This window comes from Falco naumanni, chromosome 9 (assembly GCF_017639655.2).
Source record: "Falco naumanni isolate bFalNau1 chromosome 9, bFalNau1.pat, whole genome shotgun sequence".
NCBI classification, from domain to species: domain Eukaryota; kingdom Metazoa; phylum Chordata; class Aves; order Falconiformes; family Falconidae; genus Falco; species Falco naumanni.
This window is the reverse complement of record NC_054062.1, coordinates 25,300,401-25,322,177: the sequence shown is the minus strand read 5'-3', so window position 1 is coordinate 25,322,177 and position 21,777 is coordinate 25,300,401. Positions and strand designations below refer to the sequence as shown.

Sequence of the window (21,777 nt, the reverse complement as noted above, 5' to 3'; positions counted from 1 at the left end):
CCACAGGTACAAGAGCAGCCTAGCCTGGTGGGAGAGGTTAGCATGTCTTTCCCTACCCACATTGACACAGACAGGGGCATCGCTCAGGGAGAAATCACTTTTAATGTTAATATCCCTGTTGCGTTCGGCCTCTACAAAAACTACTGACCGGTCCGTACCAACCCAAAGGCTCGGCACAAGTCTCCCTCACGCAGGCAGCAATGTGCGGAGAGGAGGATGGTTCAATGCAGCGTGGAGCGGTCCTCCCCAGGGAGGGGGGGCTGCGCTCGGCGGTGAGCTGGGCTCCCTGCCCTGTGCCTAGCAGGGGTTCGGGAGTGCCAGGCTGTGGCAATGGTCAGCATGCACAAGGCGCTGCGAGTGTGCATGTCTCTAGGCATGGCACAAATGTGCTGGGGCCCTGAGCTGCATGTGGTGCCCCCCAAACAGCATGATCTCCTCGTGGTGGAGACTACATCTGTGCAGCACCCAGCACCGAGGGGCTCCGGGCCTCGCTGGGATGGGGATGGTAAATGATGCTAAGGGCAGTTCTGGGTTGGGCCGCCCCTCCTTGCTCTGCTGGCAGGGATGCCGTGCCAGACACGTCTCCACTTTTCCTTCTTCCACCTCTTCCTTGAGACCAGATGCTATCAAGGTGCAACTGGGCAAGGGCCCTCTGACTCCAGATAGCTGGTCCAGGCCGCCGGGGTGGTTCAGCCCTGCTGAGGGCACGTCCTTTCTCGCCTGGGGATGGGGCTCTGCACAAGTCCTGCAGGGAGGGGCGGCACGAGTGGACAGGCGGGCGGGCAGGCAGCGAGCGAGTGCAGACCTGCTGCTGTTGAACATGAGCCTCGCGGCAGGAGACCCCCATGCTGCAGACCTGGAAGACACAAGCACAGCCTGGTGCAGGTGGCCAGAACTTGCCCTTCCTGACCTGCTGTCACTCAAGCCTGCAGCACCTTTCCTAGCCAGGCTCAAGGATATTGGTGCAGACACACATTTCTAGCTGTGAAAACACAAGTCAAAGTCTCACCCTGTCTCTGACATCCATTTCTGCCCCAAGGATGGTTGGAGTCTGCTGCTACATCCTTTGACCCTGCTCCAGCCCCCAGCAACATGTGTGCTTGTGTGGGCTCCAAACGACATCATTTGGCTTTGCTGCTTGAAACTCGATTATTACAATTGAGCAACCTCCCATTTGCTGGGGAAGGAATATGGCACCAAGAGGCAAGTTCCTACCTCCAGTCTGCGTGGGCCTCCAGCACTGTGCTCCAGCCACGCTGCTGCTCAGGTAATTAACGGGGCAAGATTGGAGCTCTCCTCTGGCGTCTTCTCACCCTCCGGCGACGGCCGCTGCTTGTGCCCACCTACAGCAGCAAGGGTGCCTAGGGCTGGGGTGCTGGGGGCCAAAGGTGCTCAGGACAGGGGAGTGCATAGGGCTGGGCCAGGACCAGGCAGCTGGCTCTGCCTGAGCTAGCCCTAAGCGTGGTTTTGCCAGCTGCTAGGGTACTGTCAGGGAACTGGGCTACCCTTCTCAGCCCCATGCCAGCCCCATGCCAGCCCCATGCAGGATGTCCCCCAGGACGGGGCTGGGGAGCAGTTGACTTGGGCAGCAGGGTGCCACGACAGAGCTCTACCCTGGGTGCTCCCTCCCTGCATCAGTCACTCACTGAGGGATCTCAGCAGCTTCCTGCCCGGCGTCTCCTCAGAGCTGCTCGGTGATGAGCTGGTCCCAGCCTCTCTGCCAGGGGACTCTGCCTCCAGGACTGGGTCGCAGCACTCACTGTCTGCAAAAGCGCAATGTGGCTGCAGCGCCCCAGGGCACCACAGCCCTCGCCACCCCCAGGGTCACATGTATGTGGGTCCCAGACAGACTCACTCTGCTGCTTGCTGTTCTCCTCGTTGTCAGCCAGCTCCTCCTGGATGAAAGGGATGCCCTCCATGCGCAGGAACACCGACTCGCTGGGACTGCGCAGCCCCTCAGAGCGGCTGCCTGCAGGGACACAGGGCAGGCATGGCGGCAGGGCAGGGAGGTGCTGTGCCCTGGGGCAGGACGCAGCCGGGTGCCAGCCCAGTGCCAGGGACCCCCGGGGGATATGAGCACGTGGTGATGCAGAATTACATGCCTGCATGATTGCACCTGTGTGCACGTGCAGGCACAGAACAATGTCCACAGGAGCGTGCATGCAAACACCCACGTTCCCTGGTCCACGTGCAACTGCGTCTCAGCAGCGGCATACCCATCGTGCCAGCCGGTCCCAGCACGGCCCCCCAGGGGCAGCACTGGCCCATGGCAGGGAAGGGGTGCTGAGTAACTCACACATGGCACTGTTCCTCTCGTTCAGGAGGGCGATGGGGTCCTCCTTTGGTGTCTGTGGGGTTCCTCGCGTGGTCGAGGCCTTGGTTGAATCCCTGTCGAAGGCCTCCATGTCGGGGGACTGGGGCGAGCTGTCCATGCGGCTGGCCACCAGCGCATTGTGGTACTGCTGCCGGGTGACCTGGGCACACAGACATGCACACCCAGCTCAGTGGGCACCAAGCCCCATTGGGACCTCCTTGTGACTTGGTGGCACCAAACCTCCAGACAGGAGGAGTGCAGGATTCCCCAGCACCCACCGTGCACCCCCAGGCTCCTGGGGCACAGCAGGGCGGGAGGGTCCCTGAGCAGGGGTGGCCAGGGTGGGACAGTCCCAGCCCAGCCCGTACCTTGACAAACTGCACGTCACAGAGGATGTGCACGGAGTAGTCAGGTGTGTAGATGTTGTTGCTGCTGCTGTGGAGCTGTGTAGTGCTGCCCCCATAGTCATTGTGCTCCCGGTTGGGGGACTCAGAGCGGTTGAGCCCACTGCACCGTGATGGTGACCTGTTCACTGCGGGAGGGGATGGCAGAGAGGCAAACATTCTCAGCCATGGTGCTGCTTGGGTCCCCGGTGCCAGCGCAGGGCCAGGGTGGACCGGTCACCTCCAGCAGTTATGTCCCGTGGACACCGGAGCTGGCAGGGGACCTGCGGTGGTGCCCTCCTCAGTGCATGCTAGTGGTGAAGATCCTGTGCCATGCCAGCCCCACACAAACCAAAGGGACTGGGCTGGCAGGCATCCAACCTGGCGCAAGCAGCAGAGGTTAAAGCTGCTGCCTGCCTGTCACACCGACTGACAGCTCTCCTGCTAACACAGGCCTTCACACAGCGTTTGGCAGAAATTCTCCTGGTTGCAGCTGGTAGCCCTTAGGGGTTTACTCAACCTGCCTTGAGAGCACGCTCCTGTCCACCCTGACTCCAACAGAACAGGAGCAGAGGCTGCCATGGCAAGCTGGCCCGTCACTCACGTTGTCTGATGGCCTCTGACATGTGGCACAATGGATTTTGTCTGGTCAATGATTTATTAGGGAACAAAGGCAACTTGTTCCTTGCATAGGTGATGTCAACACCTTGCTGACTTGGCTGCTAAAATGCCCTTCTAGTACCCAGACTGCCAGAAGATAAGGGAAACAGGGCTGCAGGTAACCGTCATCAGAAGCAGCAAGTAGCAAGAAAATCCAAGTAGTGAGTGCAGGAAATTACAGAAACTGCACACCAAAGAAAGCCCAAGCTGCCCATGGCTCCCTCTTGTCCACATCCCATTCTTCCTGGGATTTGCATCCTACTGGGGAGGCTGCAGCAGGGCTGTTGTCCCTGGTCCGCCACCCTTGCTCCAACCCATGAGGGGCTACCCAGTGTGGGGTGCCATGGGTGTCGCCCTCCTGGCAATGCCCAACATGCAGGCTGGAGGGGGCTTGGTGCACCGTGCACAAGGAGCTGTAAAGAGCCGGGCACATGCAGAGGTCTCTGCCCAAAGCCATGCCCTCTTACCTGGAGAGCCAGCGAGAGAGTCCCCTCTGCTGAAGGCGAAGGTACGGGACACCGAGACAGGCACTGCAGAGAGAAGTGAGGGGGAAGGAAGGAGGGGGTGGGGAAAGGTGAGGGGCAGAGGTGGGGGTGGGAGACAGACCAAGAGGAGGCATGAGAAAAAGAATCCTGTGCCAGCAGCCCTGGGTTGAGCTCCTACCACTGTCTCTAACATCCCTTCCCACCCCTGCTCCGGGGGGGGCACTTGGCGGCCTCAGCGACAGCAACACCGACCAGCAGGGACAGACTCAACAGGCTGCTCTGTGATGGGGTAAGAGAAGGTGAGGCTGGAGGGGACCAGCTCTTGCCAGGCCTGTCTGCACAGCCACACATCTCCCTAGAGCCACGGTGTGGGCAGAAAGCATCTTATTCCCATCTTCCCAGGCTGAGTGCTGGCACCCTGCTCCAGCCTTTCGCCAGCTACTTCCAGCAGAGGGGACTTTGTGGTCAGCTTGTGCCACCTGGGAGATGGGTGGAGGCTAAACAAAGTCACTGTGCTTGGCAACTGGGGTGATTCTGTGTGTGCAGGCAAGTGGTAGGGAGGGAATGTGCTCTGCAACAGCCCCTGACTCCACACAGCCCCACAGCTGCAGGCAAGGGCTGGCAGCAGCCTCTCGGTGTGAAGCAAAGCAAAGGCATTCCTGCCAGGCTGTCTGCAGCTCCCTGCAAGGCCCCGGGGACTGTGCTGTGCGGGAACTGCAAGAAGCCAGGACCCCGCATCTGGGGCTGCCTGACCCACTGCCACAGAGAGGGCAAATCACAGGCCATTCATTCCCTTTCCACCTTTTATTGCCATGGGTTACAGCAACAGTGACAATTTCAAGGGCAGGAGCTGTCCTGCTGCCCTCCGCAGCATCCCTGGGCCATGGCACAGGAGGGCAGGGCTCCATGGGGAGCACTGAGAGACCAACACCCCGTGAGGGATGCAGTTGTTAACACCTCCTGATGCCTCATCTTTGTCCTCACTGCTGGCAGCACCCCCTGTGAAAGCACCAGATGTGAGCTCCTGGCTGCCAGCCCCCTCCTCCAGCCACTGCCATGCCTTCCCCAGCGGCCAGCCCTCCTGCCCAGGGCCTGCTGCCCTCCCTCCGGCCACTGTGCCCGCAGCACAGCTGCAATGCTCTTCGGAGCTGCTCATGTGATTAATGTTTTTAAATTGCTTCAAAGGTAAAACCCCCAGGAAATGTGCCCTGCAGCCCCCTCCTTCAGATCTCCCTGCTCCCCCCCCCAGTAACTCCTGTTCCACATCCTTCCCTGGTCAAAACCTTCTGCAAATAAAAGTCCAAGCAAAGGCATAGCACAAAGCGCTGCCCGTAACAACCTCAATCAGCTGGGAGCAAAGGACGGGTTGATAACCCCTAGCACTCACTCCCTGCTCCCACCACCCGACCCTCCGGCAGCAGGGCTGGCCGTGCCGGGTCTCTGCCACCACACGCCTGTGCCCTGGCCACCAATGTTAAAGATCACCTGGCAATAAAACAGTTGCATAACAATGGTTAATTAGTAACATAAATGCTCAAGGGTTATGTCTGAATTCTCTGCTGTGACACACTACTCACACTCGTTTCTGCTGGGCTTTGCTTCAAGGAGGAAAATGCCAGCCCAGCAAGGGAGATGCCCTGTGACCTCTGCCTCCCAGCCTGCCCCCTTGCTGGCCAGGGGTGCAATGCCACACACATCCCATGGCAGGCAGGAATGGCTGGATGGCAGAAACCAACTTGTGACACAGCATCACACGTGAGCATGGGGAGCAAAAGAGCCCTGAGTGGCACCGTCCCGGCAGGCGGCACTGCAGATGTGTGGCTGCACTGACGTGGCTCCCACTGTGGCTGGTGCCCTGCCTGTCCTGTGGGAAGCACTCACTGCCTGAGCACCAGCAAGGCCCTGGGAACAGTCACCGAGAGCACGGGGGCATCAGACCATGCAGCAACATCCTAGGGGAAAGCAGCCACTTCATTGATTTCCTCTGTTCAAACTGAGCGTGCTGCGGATGCATGGGGGAGCAGGATGCGCACTGAGGGGTTAATCCAGCAGTCCAGGAGCCAGCCTTTCAAATGGAGCAAAGCAAGCAGCAAGAACTAGGCGAACCCTAGAGCTGCAAGCAGACTGGGACCCACAGGAGTGACAGTCACCTGCCCTAAGGAACTCCTATTGCTTCAACAACATTGCTCCCTACACCTCCCTAAAGGTTGAACTTAGTGGGTTCTTGTATTGCTAAGCACCCAGAGCATCCTCAGCTTACCATCAGCACTGCAGATCTGACTGCAACATCTGTGGTTTGGGATGAAGGATGTGCCAGACTGGGGGTGGGCAGCGCCTCCACCTGCTTCCAAGCCACCAGGGAGTAAACATTTGCAGGGGTGAACAGCAAAGAAGCAGGGGCTCACAGTCTCCCGTAATCAAAGATCCCTCTTAACTCCTGCAAGCAGCGGTCTGGGGCATCTACTTTTAACTCAGCTAACCACCACATGTGAGCAGTTCACAGGCAAATTGACCCAGCTCTGCAATTCCCAAGCGGCCCTTGCTGCCCTGGCATGGACCCACATTACAGCTTGTGCTCCAAGGTTCAGGAAGGCAAATGAGTCCAGAGGTGTTACACCGAGAACTAGATGCACCGTGCCAGAAGCTGCAGGGTTTACTGGTCCCATCAGCACGGGCATGCTGCTACCTGTGGGCAGTACCCCTTGCAGTGCCAGCCATGCTGGGATCCACCCACAGGGATCCAGCGTATGGCTGAAACTTCAAAGACACCTCAAAGAGACCTCAAAGGGACCTCAGAGTTCCTCTGTGGGGACCTAGCTGCATCAGCCCCTCAGCATGCTGCTTCTCCCCCAAGCTTTTCAAAAGGGGTGATCTTGGCACAGAGCTGCTCTGCGTGGTATGCAAACCCACCCCTCCAGCCAGCTGGTGCCACGCAGGAGAGGTTTTAGAGCCCCAGCCTGACCCAAAATACTTACATAGGAAGGAGGATCCAGCCAGGCTCCCCACTTTTCGCACGTCATTATCTGAAACAACAGCTGGAGGTTCCTGCCTGCCCCACACCCTGCAGCAAGGCCACCCCACAGCCAGCCCCCTCTGGCCACCAGCTGGCTTAGCCCCTGTGGAGGCTGCCAGAGCAAAGGCAGGGCCAGAGGGAGCCTACAGAGCACCTACCTGAGGAGACGACAGCCATAATAGCAGGGACCCCATAGTAGGTGAATGCCCCGTTCTCAAACCGCAGCCCTTCCTTGCCAACTTCCACCTCTACCTTTCCCTGGAAGGAGAAGGAAAACCTGCTCCGACAGGCTCCCCATGCTCCTGGCCACCAACCCACCCAGGGCTGCAGGGACACCCACCACCCCATATGAGAAGACCAGCACCTTTGCTGGCAGAAGCAGCCCAGAGCAAGGCAGTGAGGAGAGATGGGCCACCCCCTGCCACCCTCTGACCGCCGCTGCCCCAGGCACCTGCAGGATGAGGACAAAGTAGTCAACGGGGCGGTTGCGCTGGTAGAGGTAATGCTCTGCAGCCTTCTTGTTCTTTCGGTCATACTTGAGCTCCTGGATGACATTGGGGTGTTTCAGCAGCCGCAGCAGGATCTTCTCAGAGAGGTAGGGGGTCTTGAAAGGCTCCACTTCTAGGGGGGAGGCAACACACTTGCTCAACAGGGCTGGGGCTGCTGGGAAACCCTTGTCCTCTGAGCTGCATGGCCCCCTCCCTGCAGCCTCCGCAGCGTCGGGGGGAGCAGTGGGATGCATGGGATGGGAGTCCAGACAGGTGAAACTGCTCACTGGTGGGCAGCCGGACCCAGCAGTGGCTCAGGGATGCCCTGTGGTGCTGGTGCTGCTGCAGAGAGGTGCAGGGCTTGCACAAAGGCGAGGGTACCTGTTGCCATGAACCGATGGGTAGCCAGGAGCAGCTGCGGGGAGATCTTCACCTTCATCTCGCTGTCCGAGAGCCTGAAGATGGAGAAGTCCTGGGGCTTTCGTCCTCGGTGGGGCACTCGCTCCTTCTTCCGATTGTCTGCTGTGGGGCAGAGAGCAGTGGTTGCCCATCGGCAGCAGCCACAAAGCCACTGCAGCTGCAGGGCCCCATACTACATGTACACACATATGGAAAAGCACATCTTGCTGCACCCTATGGCAGGGCTGCTGTGGAGCAGCAGCTGGAGCAGCAGCGCACACAGAACATGCTGTGCATCACAGCCTTGGGAGCAGCTCCCTGGGGAGGGAGCAGGGTGGCGAAACATGCTTCCTTCTCAGGAACAAGTCCTGGGTTGCCCTGGCTGGCTGGATCACTCAGAGCTGGAAAGAAGCTTGGGAACCACCCATGGGCACTTAATACCCAACACATGTGTCCCTGAGTCAGGCCCTGCCCAGCCACTGGCTGCTGAAGCTGGTGCTTCTCTGTCGTCAGCATTCAAGCCTCCCTGACATCTGACTAGCATCTCTCCATCATTCTTGTCTTTCCCACCATGACTGTGAATTGCTCTGGGGAGGGACCACAATTTGCTCTGGCCTGTTTCCTACCCACATGTCTGTCTGTCTGTGTGGGCTCCCACCCTGGCTCCTGCAACCGCAGTAGCTGCTCTGGGACACTAACTGTACAGATCCGTCTCATCCAGGATCTCGGACTTGATGATCTCCTCAATGACATCCTCCAGGGTGACAATGCCCATCACCTCGTAGAACGGGTCTCCTTCCCCTTCATTGTTCACCCGCTGCACGATGGCCAGGTGGGACTTTCCTGCAGGGGGAGAGCAGAGCAGTAGTGAGACCTCACCCCTGGTGAGAGGGGTCCCCAGCACGGCGGGCTGGCAGGAGGACAGGGCTCGGTGACAGGCACAGATCGCAGCCAAACCTCAGAAGCAGCCACTTCACCCCAACCCACCCCAACCGCACTAACTGAAGGAGAAGGGCTGGACACAAAGCCCAGCCTAACAGGGCTGCTACTCTCCAGACCATTTCTAGGTGTCACAGGGCTCTTTTTTGGGGCCACTCGCTTTCTCTACCCAGGCAATTTGCTGCCAGTCACTCTGTTTAGCTCCTCAACAGCCTCCTGTGCAGGAATGAAATGCACATTATAGCAGCTGACTCTTGCTTACCCTCAGCTTCAGTGGCATGAGACAACTCTAACAGAGCAATGAGACAGCGTCCTCCAACACAGAAACGTGAGTGTGTCCTTGGGCTCTACTGGTTTCCCTCATCCTCCTGGTGTTTTCACATTCTGTTGTTAATTAACTTTCCTATCAAATTGCCAAGAACAGCTCCCCCACATCTTTCTATCCACCGCTGTCTGGACCGATCCTAAAGCTTTTCTTAAAATACAGCCAAAACCTCCAGCTCCTCAGAGAAGCAGCTGGTTTTAATGCAGAAATGCGTATGTTTGTTTGCAGTTTTCAGCCCACTCCTGCAGAACTCTTGGGTGAACCATCTGGGCAGAGGCTGAACACTTTTCAGGCCATCAACTTGTACCTGAATGTATTCTCCAAACCCTGCCTCTGACAGCACCTCCTCTCTGTTACCTTAAACAAGCAGACTGGGACCAGGACCTTCGGCTGCAATAATGGTGACTCCTGCTTGGCAGCTGCAGTGTTCCTCATCACAGTTTCAGCTTCCTTACTTGCCCCCAGTAAGCTGGCAGCTCTACTGACACATTCTCAGGCTTCTTGCTTTTGGCATACTTGAAATATTGCTATTTATTTTTGCATGTCCAGTTTTCTGCAAGCTGTTTTGACTTCTTCAACTTCTCTTTTCCTTTATTGTCTGCTCTGATTTATGCTCCTGCTCAGAAGCTTGACCAGAACCCAACTTCCAAGCCACAAACAACTTCTGGGTTTCCAGCTCAAACGCATGCTTGGAGCTGCCAATGAACAGCACTGGTTTTCTTACTGCTCCTGTAGCTCCTGCACTGCTCAGCAGCAAACACAGGTTCAGAACCTCTAGTTTTACTTAAAACATTACAAACGTCCTTCGTTGGCACCACAGCCAACAACTCCCCCTCCCTCTGTTTGCTCTACATCCCTGGGGTCTCATGTCGCAATGCCTGCACAAACCCAACTGTACTGTGGGCACTGCAGGGACCTCCAGAAAGCTATGAGCACTCTATTTTCCACACAAGCTCGGAGCTGAGCTCCATGAGCAGCAATGGTCACCTAAAAGAAGGGCAAGTCCCTCCTGCTATGCAGCTGCCTCTGCATCTGCTTCTCCCATAAATCCTCTCCAACAAACCTGCCTGCTGCTCAGGCGAGAGGATGTGAACAGTATTATGCATAAAGATGCAACAAGGGTGGGCTTCTGCTTGCTGTACAGCTTCTTCCTTGCCCACTGGCACTTTCTGGCTCATCGCCATGGAGGGACAAGCACAACAAGGGCAGCCCAGTAGTCCCACCAACTGTGTCTTGCTGGGGACCACACAACCTTCAAATAACCCTGCCCTGGATCTGAGACGAGCAAATGACATTTCTCAGCCGCAGATCAGCACTATACATTTCTCACAGCAAAGCTTGGGCATTTTCCACAGTATAAATTCCCTCCTCCTCATACCAAGCTTTTATTGCAAGATTTCAGAAAGCAGCTCGCTGCCTCCCACGCCTACAGAATTAGAAACAAGAACATAACATTGCAGCAAGTAACACTAAGATGCACTTTAAGAAACCAAATCAATAGCCTTGGGGCATTGAAAATTCAGCATGTTCTTTGGACCGGGCTGTTTCACTCCTTTCATACACGGGTTTGTGCATCTTGTCTGTTCAGTGGGTAATAAAGCAACATAACTTGAGACTTAAAAAGAAAAAAGCAGCAGTGTTGGCTGCAAGACAGCAGCAACAGCTATGTTTCGTCTTAGCAAAGTCCAGCTTTAGAAAATGTCTCCTTTGCCAAACCCTGCTCCCAAACACTGGGGCCATCTGGTCTCCTACAAGTCCTCGGGTGAGCAAGGAGAGGGGAGAAGTTATTTCTTTTGGCCGAAACCTTGTTGTTAATGACATTTACATGCAACCCAAAACCACCAAGCCCTTACAAAAAGCTTAGGTGCTACTTAAAGACAGTCAGAGAGTAATGGAGGCAATCCTTTTTTTGGCCAAACACCTACATTGACGCTGTAATTTACTTTAGAGCAGCCTCAGAGAAATGTGATTCCAGCTCCACATTCACGTAGCAGCAAATGAGATTATTTAGAAATAACCCAGCACCGTTAGCCTGGGAGGAGACCCACAGTTTCGCTGCACTGGGGGCAGAGCCAGAAGGGTTGTTAGAGCACTCAAGAGTTCTTTATTTTCACAGAAAATAAACACTTCTAGCCATGCTATAAACCCACAGGTTTAGGTTTCCAGACGAACACCCATGTTAGAGACGGAGCAGGTACCCAGCAATGGAAAACTGTTGCAATTCATGGGGTTGCTCCAGGCCCATGCCAAATGAGCTGATCCCAGCCCCTGCCCAGGCAGCTGATACCCGTATCATAAAAAGCTCCGGACCCCCCCTCCCAGCACTTGTAAATGACCACTGCTTCCAGCTGGCCCCCACTGGGAGAGGGCTGACTTGCCCCAATTCCCCATGAGGGACCAGAGATCATCTGCAAAGTCCTGCCCCCTGTCCTGACTGGGTCCTGTATCTCCTCCCATCAGTTTCTTAATAGTCCTTGTAAATTTGGCAGTAAGGGTGGTGGGTATTTGCACGTGCCCTGGCTGTGTGGTCATGGCTTGCTCCCTCCACCTTGGGCTGGGGATGCTGCCAAGCTCAGCTGTATCCCCCTGCCTGGCGCTAGGAGTTCCTAAGCTTCCACAGGAGGAAAAGCACTGGCTTTTGGAGCATGTGCAAGGGCAGAAGCTGGGTAATTTTAGGAGGTGGAAGCAGCAATGTCCAAGGGGGATGGGGGGTGGCACAGGGACAGACCTGGGGATGCCAGAGGGGTCACATTCTCTTCTGCAGTTGTCACCTTGTAGTTCTGCATCAGTGGGAGTACAACAGAGGGAGATAAATCATTTAAACAAACCCCCAAACCTGATCTAAAACAGCTTTAAGATCTGTAAAACTGATTCCAAAAACCACACTATTGTAACTGTTGCTTGATAGCTTAAATGAAATGAATTATAAGGGTGATCTGCTTCCCCACTAGCAAGCTGTCACATGTGGATTTTACAGGGCTATCGCTGATGTAGGAAAGTGCAGTGAAACACATGAGAATCAAAGCCTTTGTTTGGCAAATGCTAGAATAAATGGGCAATTAACTTTACTCCTGCAAATAGCTCCACTGGCCTCTGCAGGGCTGTTCTCGCACAGGAAGTCTATAGGTGATTAAGTGTCTGCTCAGCATGGGCTACAACTGTACTAAATTCTTTATGAGCTACATGAAATCTGCTCTTTTCAAATAACAGCTTCGGTGGAAAGTTAATGCCTCAAAATGTTAAATTACAGAGCTAATATAAACAGCTGAGAGCCTCCACATAGAGCAAACATCTGAACAGGTATCTAAAGCTTTTATGCCTGTTTTTAGGAGCCTTGTTTTTCATAGGAACCTAAATGACCTTGGGCTTCACCGATCCACCTCAGACCGTCCTCCCCAATGGGAGAACAAGGTCTGAACACATGGAAATGTCTTTACTTGTGGGAAAGAAAATGCTGTTGGCTGCAAATATAGCCCAGACTACTTCCTTAACATCTTTTTATATAGGTGCTCTGCCAGAGGAATGTTAAGAGATGCTTTAGCCTTGTCTCTCGTTCCATGGGATGAGTGTTCTCAGCATGAAATTAATTTTCATAAATTTTATGGTAAGAGCTAAAGCTGTTCTAGGAGATCAAAGGTACAGGCACAAGCCATGAACCATTTACAGCTAAAAAATGGAAGGAAAAGAAAAAAACTAATTGGTAAATAAGGTTGACTCATGAAACAATCATGATGTAACTTAAATCTGTTTTCTGTGTGCTTTTCACCAGAGCTTTTTTCTGAGCCAGGGGCTGCCAGCATCTCTCTGCCCCTTGCAGACCTGCATCTGAAGTAAGTGGGGACCCTGATTTGAACTTCTTAAACTGGAAATTTGTGTGTGAGTGGGCTCTTGTGTTACCATGACTCTGCACCAACGGTGATGCCACACACCTGAGGAGCTGCACCTAGAGACAATCCACATCTACACCTAAACAGGGGGAAATAACCAAGAGGGCTGTGGGGGCAACCAGCTCTATGGGAATCACAGCTATGCAAAGGGAAAACTGTAAATTCTAATCTAATCCAGGCCTTCCTCAGAGGTAAGAACTTCATCTGCTTACATCTTTCTCTAGCAGAGTACAAAAGCCCTTCTTGTACTCTGCTTTGGTGCTTTTCCTATTCCTAAGAAAACTGGGGAAAAGATGGAATTGTTGGAATAGCCAGTGTATTACCACTGACAAAACAGATCAGGAGGGTAAAGGGGAGATCAGAGGGGACATGGAGTCTCATCTTCCATCTGCTGTACAACAGGGTTCTGACCTCCTGGGTACAGCCCCACCTGCTCACAAATGGTGGGTCCCCTTGCATGTTACCTGGAGTCTACAAAAGCCTACAAGGATGCCGAGGCTTTCTCAAGCTAAAAAAACCCAACTTCTAAAGAGCCAATGTAAAACAATTTTCATTGGTGTCTGTAGCATAGGCCACTTTACTCTTTCTCACAGCTCAGCCTGAAGGTGCCTTTGACAGTTCTCAAGAGGGAGATGGGTGGCTGGGTGCCCTCTTCCCTGAGGACATGGTTCTCCTCTTTGTGGAACACCTCGTCCGAAGCAGGCCTGCTCCTGGGCTTGCTGGCGTGGGGTAAAGCAGCTCGGGGTCCGCACAGTTTGAGGGGGAAAGCAAACTACTGTTTCAGGCAGAGTTGCAGCATGACTCACTAAGCCATCTTTTGTGTATCAGCACCTCACCCACTCTCAGCCTGGCCATCACCCTTCAGGGGACATGTATGGGATAGTTCCTGGGTAACAGCTGGCTCCTCATCCCATACAACTGGCTAGGGAGGCCACTGCTTCAGCCCATCAAGGTGCCCAAGATAGCGGCTATCATGCTGAAATCTCTTGAAGGCTGATTTAAATTTCAAGCCATGCTTTCCACTTGCAATGGACTGCAGGCTCACAAGGACAGTAAAAAAAGCAGCTGAAATGGTGCTGACCGCAGTTCCTGGCAAGTGTGAGCACCTCCTCCAGCTACGTTCAACTTGTAGAAGTCTAATAGAGGCTGTGGAGAATACTGAAAAGCAAAAACAGACCCTGGGGCAGAGCTGTCCTCCACAGGACAGGCTGTTTCCCCTGCTAAGCCAGGAGGTTTGTTTTTGGAGAATTTACTTTTAGTAACTCCTAAAAGATGCCAAACCACAGAAGGCTAATTTGAGCTCCACCTCAGCCTCTTCCCTGCTGCAGGAAAATGAACATTAAAAGCAAATTTCTACTGTTCCTCCCATAGAGGAAAAATATTTGCTGAAAGGTGCCACTGCTGTATATAGACTTCCGCAGGAAATTAGTCAACAAAATCCATAAATGACTTGAGGAATGGGCTAAGATTATGACTTCCCAAAGGCACTAGAGAACAAGGAGGTGGACCGCACAAAAGAGCTCCCCATGAGGAGTTGTATCACAGGGCTGAAGCTGCAACACGCGTTGCTTTGGTTATCTTCTAGAGATGGAGGAGAAACAGGCTGTATCACCCACAGCATTTCACATTGAATGAATGCATAAACCTTCTCTTCTAGCTCCATATTCCCAAGGTGAAGTTTATCCTACTGGGACCTCATCTGCCCCTCTGCATTGCTGTAGCTTGCTAAATCTGGTGCAGTTATTTCTCTGGTGTATTAGGTACTTCCTCCTGGGAGCCTAGAATAAAGGCAGATACACTGACATGTACCAATATAAATTGCCGAGAAACTGTCTCCAAATTTTTTCACTCCTTCAGTAGTTGCAGCTTCTTTCAGGCTGCAGGTGGCGTAATTACTGTACTGGTATGTATTTGCATATTTCTATAGGAGAGGGGGCACATTTTGTGTAGTGTCCTCCACTTAGCACTTCCATGTAAACATTGCACAACTATGCATGCCTTCTAGAATACCCTTGTCTAGCTTGCCTGAAAAGACGGCAAATTGGGTGTCCAGGCCTCATTATTTCTGAGTTTTGATGAGAAGACAGAAACAAAACCATCTTCCAGCACAAGTATTTCCTTCCTTCAGCTGAATGTGTCTCATGCTGATGTAACATTGTTTTTCAATACAGTTTTTGCAGCTACCCTTCTCTTTTGGGCTGTGGGTTAAAGCCAAAGCTACTAGTCCCCGTCCCCTGCTGCTGTTTGCAGCTTTCTCTGGGTTTTTTCCCAGTTCCCATTAGCGCCCACGATTTAACCGCCTTTCTCCAGCAATTCATGCCAAAAGAGACACCAAACCATGGCAGCAGCAGCAGGCTTGTGAAGGAGCAGATGTGAAGAGTTTGACCAGTTCTGCTGTGACGTGGCAGGGGGCAGGTTTTGCCAATCAGGAGCTCACAGCTGCTCTTGGGTGCTGTAACCACACCAGGCCGTTAGTTCCCTATTTGCTACTGCAGTGTATGCTACTATTCTCATATGATTAAAATGTTTTGGCAAGCTGATGCTACAGCAGTGCCCTTCCCCAGATCCATGGAGGATAATCCCATCTACACAGCGTCCTGCTGGGAGGGAGGGGATTTGTGACTCATCTGTGGATTAAACTCAAGGCAAACATCAATGCATTTTAACAGAACTGAGCTCTGCTGAGGTTAGGTGTGAGCATACCTAGAAACCAAGGAAGGAAAACTTCCCTTCAAACCCCGCTATAAAAGACCAGGGAGGAGAAAGAAGCTGATCATCTTCATAGCTAGGACAGCATGATGAGAGAAAAGAAATCCATCAGGTAAACAAGGATAACAGTGTGATATCGGTGAGTAGGAGGAGAGACAGAAAAGGGAAAGTGCTGCCGGAGGTGTGAGCAAGAGTCCCGGAGTGCTGTATTTAATCATCCCTTGACATTTTCAGTAAGAAAGAACAAATGTTTGTGTACTGTGGCAGGGAGCATTGGCAGTGAAATTGTGTGACTTACACATTATGCAAAAAAATTACATTATGGGTATAGTGGATGTGGCAGAACATTAATCATTAGTGAAACAGATCAGGAGTATACATTGCTATCCAGGAAAGAAAGATATAAAATGTGACGAGTATTCTGTATAAACACTGTAATAACAAAAAGAAAAAAAGGATACAAAACCTGTTTGAGTTAATCACAGGAGAAGGAAAAGAAAGCTGGCAAGGTTTCTCTAGAGGTTTGTCAGGGGCCTACGGACCCAGAGGTGGTCATCAACGCCCATCCTTACCGGAGCCTTTAATTTCCTAGAAAGAGACCGGGCCTTATCAGTGGGAGCATTTGCTGTCCTGCGGGCACCCTGGATGTGCGATGTGATGAACGTCTTCATTAAGCACTCACTGAATCAACAAGCAATCAGGCTACTCTCTAATTAGTGGAGGTGTCACAGAAGACCTGGCCATGAAAAGCAACCTTGATTGGATCAAACAAGATACTTCACCGTAATTCAAATGGACACAGAAAAGGAGACAGTGATGAAGATTCTTAATTACAAACGGGAAATCTTTATTTTTAAAATCAAATAGTCAAGTGCTGCAACAGCAGTGGATGGGACTGAAGGCAGCTGGGCATGAACATCTGTTGCGGTGCAGGAGCCAGCATGGGAACTTATATTTGGAACTGGGAAAAAGAGAGTTTAGGAGGGTTTGGGGCTGGGCTGGGGGGTGACTACCTGCAAACATAGGGTGCTGGGGGGCGACCAAATGCCTACAAGTAGGGGAAGATTAATCAGAAGAGGACAGCAACACCTGGGGAGAAGAACATTTTGGGGAAGAGCTGGAATTGCTTAACAGCATGCTGAGTTAGATACTAAGACCAAAAGCAAGGCTTTTCATCCATATAATTTAGAAAGCACAGAGAAATTAGGTAGAAACAGAAATAAATTTTAGGCAGAGCTCAACAGAGAGGCTGCAGCAAAACGCTCCAGAAGGCCATGAGGGCAAAGAGATGCAAAGGAAGAAGAAACTGAAGTTAAATGCCAAGAGTTTTAACAGAGCAAACTAAAGAAGGATGGATAATCTTAATTTGAGATGAGGACTAGCACGTGAAAGTATAGGGCAGGTAGCAAGGCTTGTTCATGTACCTGTCAGTTTAGGGAGCGACACACACAAAACATCTCTGTTTAAGCAGGGCAGAGAGGATGGCAAACAAAGGGCAGCGAGCTAAGCAACCACAAGTCCATTTCTATAGGTCTATTGATCCACAGGGTACCAGGCTGTAGCAAATTTGGTGGGGGAAGTAGCTGAATACATCAAAGTAAATCAAGATAAAGTGCAGGGGAGGCTGACCAAGGGGGGCTATGCCAAAGTCCTCTGATATTCAGTAACACCGAGCCCCCTAGACAATGGAGAGGCAGCAGAGACCTCAGGTGAGCTTCAGCAATGTAGTATCACACGGGAAGCCACAGTTAAGAAGGAATTGCAAAGCACGTAAGAATTAGGAAGAGGAGAGACTGATGATGTTAGAGGAGGCATCAGGGCAGGGGGAGTACTGTGGCTCATAAAGGTTGAACCCAGAGACCAATCTTAATGCTTTTGCTAACAGTCTTGGTATAAAACCCAGGAATGTGCTGATTTTGCACTGTTGAGAGTCTCCAGTAGTGGTGTGGGGCAGAGAGAGTAGGTGGTGTCTGCCATGCAGAACTCTTCACCCTGTGATCCTGGGAGGCAGTGAGGACATGGTTGTGCATCTCCACAGCAGATGCTGACCTGCATGTATCTGATGATCGCTTTCCTGGCACACAAGAAACGTTCTATCCTCCCCTCCTCCCATCTCTGAAAATGAGTACCGAGATGACTCAGGGAGAGGCTTTCTCTATATCTGGGATGGACCAGGTTGGCCTTTCTCACATGATCAGCTCTGCTTGCAGCAGAGCAGCCCCAGGCAGCCGGGAGCCAAGTGCTGTCCTCCCACATTACATAATGCAGGATGTTACCGCTGCAGCCATTTCTTAAAGACTCACTCACCACGGTATGATGTACCGAGTAACATGCAGCAAAACACAATTCCCAGTGGGGGGAGAAAACACATGCTGTGTGTATTCTCAAGGTATGGTTAATGCACTACAGGTCTCAGCATCTCTGGGGCTGCTGGCAGCTGCTGCATTATGAATACTGTCACAGCTGAAAAAAAGTACAGCTCTTTCTAAGGGTTTAGGCTTTTCTTCTTCCTTTAAACCACTTGGACAAAAATACTTTCTAGACCTGCTTCTCACTGCTAAGCTGAAAACGTGAGAGCTAAGGAACAAGATGTAATCTCCTGCCATAAACTCCTCCATGTAGAACACAGCAGCGAATGCTGCCTTGCCTGGGCAGGGGCGTGAGGCAGGCACCGTGCCCACGCTGTCAGGCCCCCCCAGAGACACCAGCCCTGCAGGACAGTCTCACCTGCTGAGGCAGCAGCCTCTGAGGCCAAAGGCTCTTACAGTCTCCATAACATCACAGGCAGGACGAGCACTGCAGGCCCTCAATCCACCCAGGGGCTGTTCCACCAGGTGACACCAGGGTCATCAGCACATGCAGGGCCCAACTCCCCCCAGCATCCCTGGTACCTGCCAGGTCCTGCCAGGAGGCCATGCGGGGGTGGGCTGTGGGGGCTGCTGACCTGGGAACCACTGGGGCTGCAGAGGGGTGCAGGGGGAGCCCGGGCAGCCTCACCCTTCTTGAACTCCTCAAGCAGCGTGTCAAGGCGCGTGTCGTTGAAGACGCAGTGGAGCGGGCGGCGGTAGAAGCGGGTGACAGTCTGCAGCGGGGTGCAGTCATCGGGGTCAACGAAGGCCAGGTCCTTGACAAAGAGCAGGTCGACGATGTTGTCGCGCCGGTCGCCCTCGTAAACAGGAATGCGGGTGTAGCCAGAGCGGAGGATCTCGGAGACGGTGGCGAAGTCCAGCACGGCATCGGCACGGAGCATGAAGCAGTCGGCCAGCGGCGTCAGCACATCCTCCACCACCTTGGTGCGCAGCTCCAGCGCGCCCTGCACCATGGCCAACTCCTCCCGCACCAGGTCGCCGTGGGGGCCGGCGGCGCGCAGCGTCTCCAGCAGCCGCTCCCTCGTGGAGAAGACGCTGAGCTCCTGCCGCAGCGCCCAGTCCAGCACCCGGCTAAGCGGGTAGCAGAGGGGGAAGGCGGCCAGCATCAGCAGCCGGGTGAGGCACAGGGTGCGGGAGGCGATGGCCAGCCCGTGCCGCGAGCAGACCGAGTAGGGCAGCACCTCGCCGCCCAGGAAGACGGCGGCGGCGCACAGCAGCACCGGCAGCCAGGGCGCTCCCCGCGGCCCGCCGGCCGCCGCCGCCGCCCCGCCGCCGGGCAGCGAGGCGCAGAGCCAGCCGGCCAGCGCCGCGTTGGCCCCCGCCTGCCCCAGCAGCAGCGTGCACAGCAGGTAGGTGCCGCCGCCGCCGCGCACCGCCTGCACCCGCCGCGCCTGCTCCCGCTCGGCGGCCGAGCCGCTGTTGCGCAGGACGCGGAGCTCCAGCGGGTCCAGCGAGAGCAGCGAGAGGCGCAGCCCGCTGAACAGCGCCGACAGCCCCAGCAGCAGCAGGGCGCCCAGCGCCCGCAGCCAGCCCGCCTCGGGCAGCGGCAGCAGCCAGGCGCCCAGCGCCGGCGCGGCCGGCCGCACCCGCAGCAGGAAGCCGCCCGCCGCCCCGTGGTGCGCCCAGGCCCGCCCGTCCCAGGCGCACAGCGAGAAGAGCCGCCCGCCCGGCGCCGCCGCCGCCTCGCCCTTGCGCGGCTCCCGCACCCGCACCTCGGCCAGCGCCGAGCCCGCCGCCCCGCCCGAGCGCAGCGGCCCCACCACCTCCACGTCCGAGGCCCAGGCGCTGCGCTCCCGGCACCGCTCCGCCGGGCCCCGCGCCACCTTGCCGCCCGCCGCCGCCGGCGGAGCCGCCTCCTCGATGAAGACCAGCCGCGGCTCCTGCTCCCCCGCCGGCCCGCGGCTGCCGTTGCCCTCGGGCGGCGGCTGGAAGTAGAGGCGCAGGAGGAAGCGGCTCCCCTCCGCCGCCTGCACCGCGCCGCCCTCCAGGGACACCCGGCCCGGCGCTGTGTCCTCGGGCCGCAGCCCCAGCAGCCAGGCGGCCCCGGCCGGCGGCCGCGGCGACAGCGAGAAAAAGAGCAGCAGCACGGCGCCCCGGCTCCGGCCCCAGCCGCCGCCGCCGCCGCGTCCCGGGCCCGCCGCCGCCGCCATGCCGCTGCGCCGGCACCGCAGCGCCCGCCCGCCGCCCCGGGACTGCAGCGGGGAGCCGGCACGGCGCGGCGCGGCGGCACACGTGGGCCGGGGGGGCGGGCAGCCGACGCGCCACGTGCGACCGGGAGCCGGCCCGCGGCGCCCCGGCGGGAGGGGCCGGCGGAGCGCGGCTGCCGGGGACCCGGCACGGGGGACGGGGGGAGCCGCCCTCCCGCCCCGCACTGCCCCGTCCCCGCGGCGGGCCGCACCGCGCCCTTTCCCTGCGTCCGCGCGGCGCCGGCGGGGCTGCCCGGGAGCCCACCCCCGGGGGTACGGGCCGCCACCCGCCCCGGCAGCTGGAGAGGGCTGCCGGCCCCGAGCGGCGAGCCCTGCCCCGGCCGCCCGCCACCGCCGGTTCCGTCCCGGGAGCACGGCGGGACCGGACAGGGGCTGCGCCTCCCCGTGCGCGCTGCAGTCGCGGTTTGCTGGAAGGCTCCTGCCGGCGGGCTCTGGAGCTGGGATCCGCGGACAGCCTACCTCTGCTATCTGCCGAGGCCCAGCTCTTCAGCTTTTCGGTTCAAATTAATCGCCCTTCCTCCTGTGGGACTGATTTTTTTTTTTTTTTTCCCAAGGTGGGAGTATAGTTGTTAGGTTTGCGGTCTTGCTAGGAAGCAACTGTACCTAACAGCTACTCTCATTTCTAGACCTGATGGGGAATGTGATGCATGAACAGCGTTTACCAGTTTCGGAAGTATGTGCTGATGAAGGCACTTGGGGACTGTTGAAACTTTTGGGTCTTCCCTTGACTAGCGTCCACAACAACCTTAAACTGGGCTTAAGAGGCTGGGGAACTGGAAAAGAGTCACTTGCTTACAACTATGACAGGCCTATGGGAAAGCAGGAAGCTGGTTCAGAAGATGTCATGGAGGAAAAGGAGGTGCTCCATTACTGCACCCATGAAACTGGGCCACTTTCTGTGTCAGTATGTCAGCAGGCGGATAGGCGTGAAAAGCTGCCAGGGAGATCTGTGCTCCTTGCTGCCTTAGGAGAGACTCTTCCCCCTCTTTGGGAGAGGCAGCTAATTTTTTTCCAAATTCAATTAATTTCCAAGGATTTCACAGAGGCTGTGTGGTGCTTCACAAGCGCTTGCTGATCTTCCCCCTTTCTAACTCCCCCCTAGCTCCAGTGAGGAAGGAACTGCCTGGTGCTCTGCCTGGGCTAATTTATGGAGGAGCCAACTGCCTTTTGCAGACCCTACCCAACTTACACCATCTGACAACCAGATTTCAAACTGTCCTAAGCGGTACCCAGAGCGACGAGGGACAAGCTCAGTCTGCTCCTGCCTTTCTGTCTGCAGGTGGTGTGGCTGAGCGCATAGCTGCTCCTTCCTTATTAGGATCCTGTGGGAACTACTGTCTGAGATCATCCCAAATTTTTGAAACTGCAGGCTGTCATCCGCCTGGAATTTCTCACAGATTTCTTGATGCTGAGAATATTGTAAAGGCAATCCGGTTTTGTGCATCACTGCCATAGCATTTTGGACTGCTCTTTGGAAGCTGCGTGCCCATGCCAGCAGTTACTCATCTTTATTAACTTGCAGATTAGATTCCTGAAAGATTTTCTGGCGATCAGTTTCTCAGTATGGGAACCGAAGACTGTGAATGACAGACTTGCATT

The 21,777-nt window shown here is 55.0% G+C and overlaps 1 protein-coding gene across 9 annotated transcripts; it reads right to left on the bottom strand.

Moving 5' to 3' along the window:
• Positions 1-577: 577 nt before the first annotated feature.
• On the bottom strand, positions 578-20,136 carry CNNM1 (cyclin and CBS domain divalent metal cation transport mediator 1). 9 transcript variants are annotated; one of them, XM_040606192.1, is made up of 13 exons: positions 18,600-20,136; positions 8,442-8,585; positions 7,725-7,865; positions 7,307-7,476; positions 7,014-7,113; positions 6,818-6,865; positions 3,825-3,887; positions 2,683-2,846; positions 2,297-2,474; positions 1,856-1,969; positions 1,647-1,763; positions 1,216-1,343; positions 742-1,134 (listed from the first exon to the last, which is right to left on the bottom strand). In XM_040606192.1, exons 1-12 carry the CDS (start codon positions 20,119-20,121, stop codon positions 1,264-1,266), a joined length of 2,841 nt encoding a protein of 946 aa, XP_040462126.1. In that variant the 5' UTR covers positions 20,122-20,136; the 3' UTR covers positions 742-1,134; positions 1,216-1,263. The 9 variants fall into 9 exon arrangements, with proteins under 9 accessions (XP_040462124.1, XP_040462126.1, XP_040462125.1 ...); XM_040606191.1 differs by having other exon boundaries at positions 744-856; XM_040606197.1 differs by lacking the exon at positions 1,216-1,343 and having other exon boundaries at positions 752-856; positions 1,647-1,759.
• Between the last annotated feature and the right edge of the window lie 1,641 nt (positions 20,137-21,777).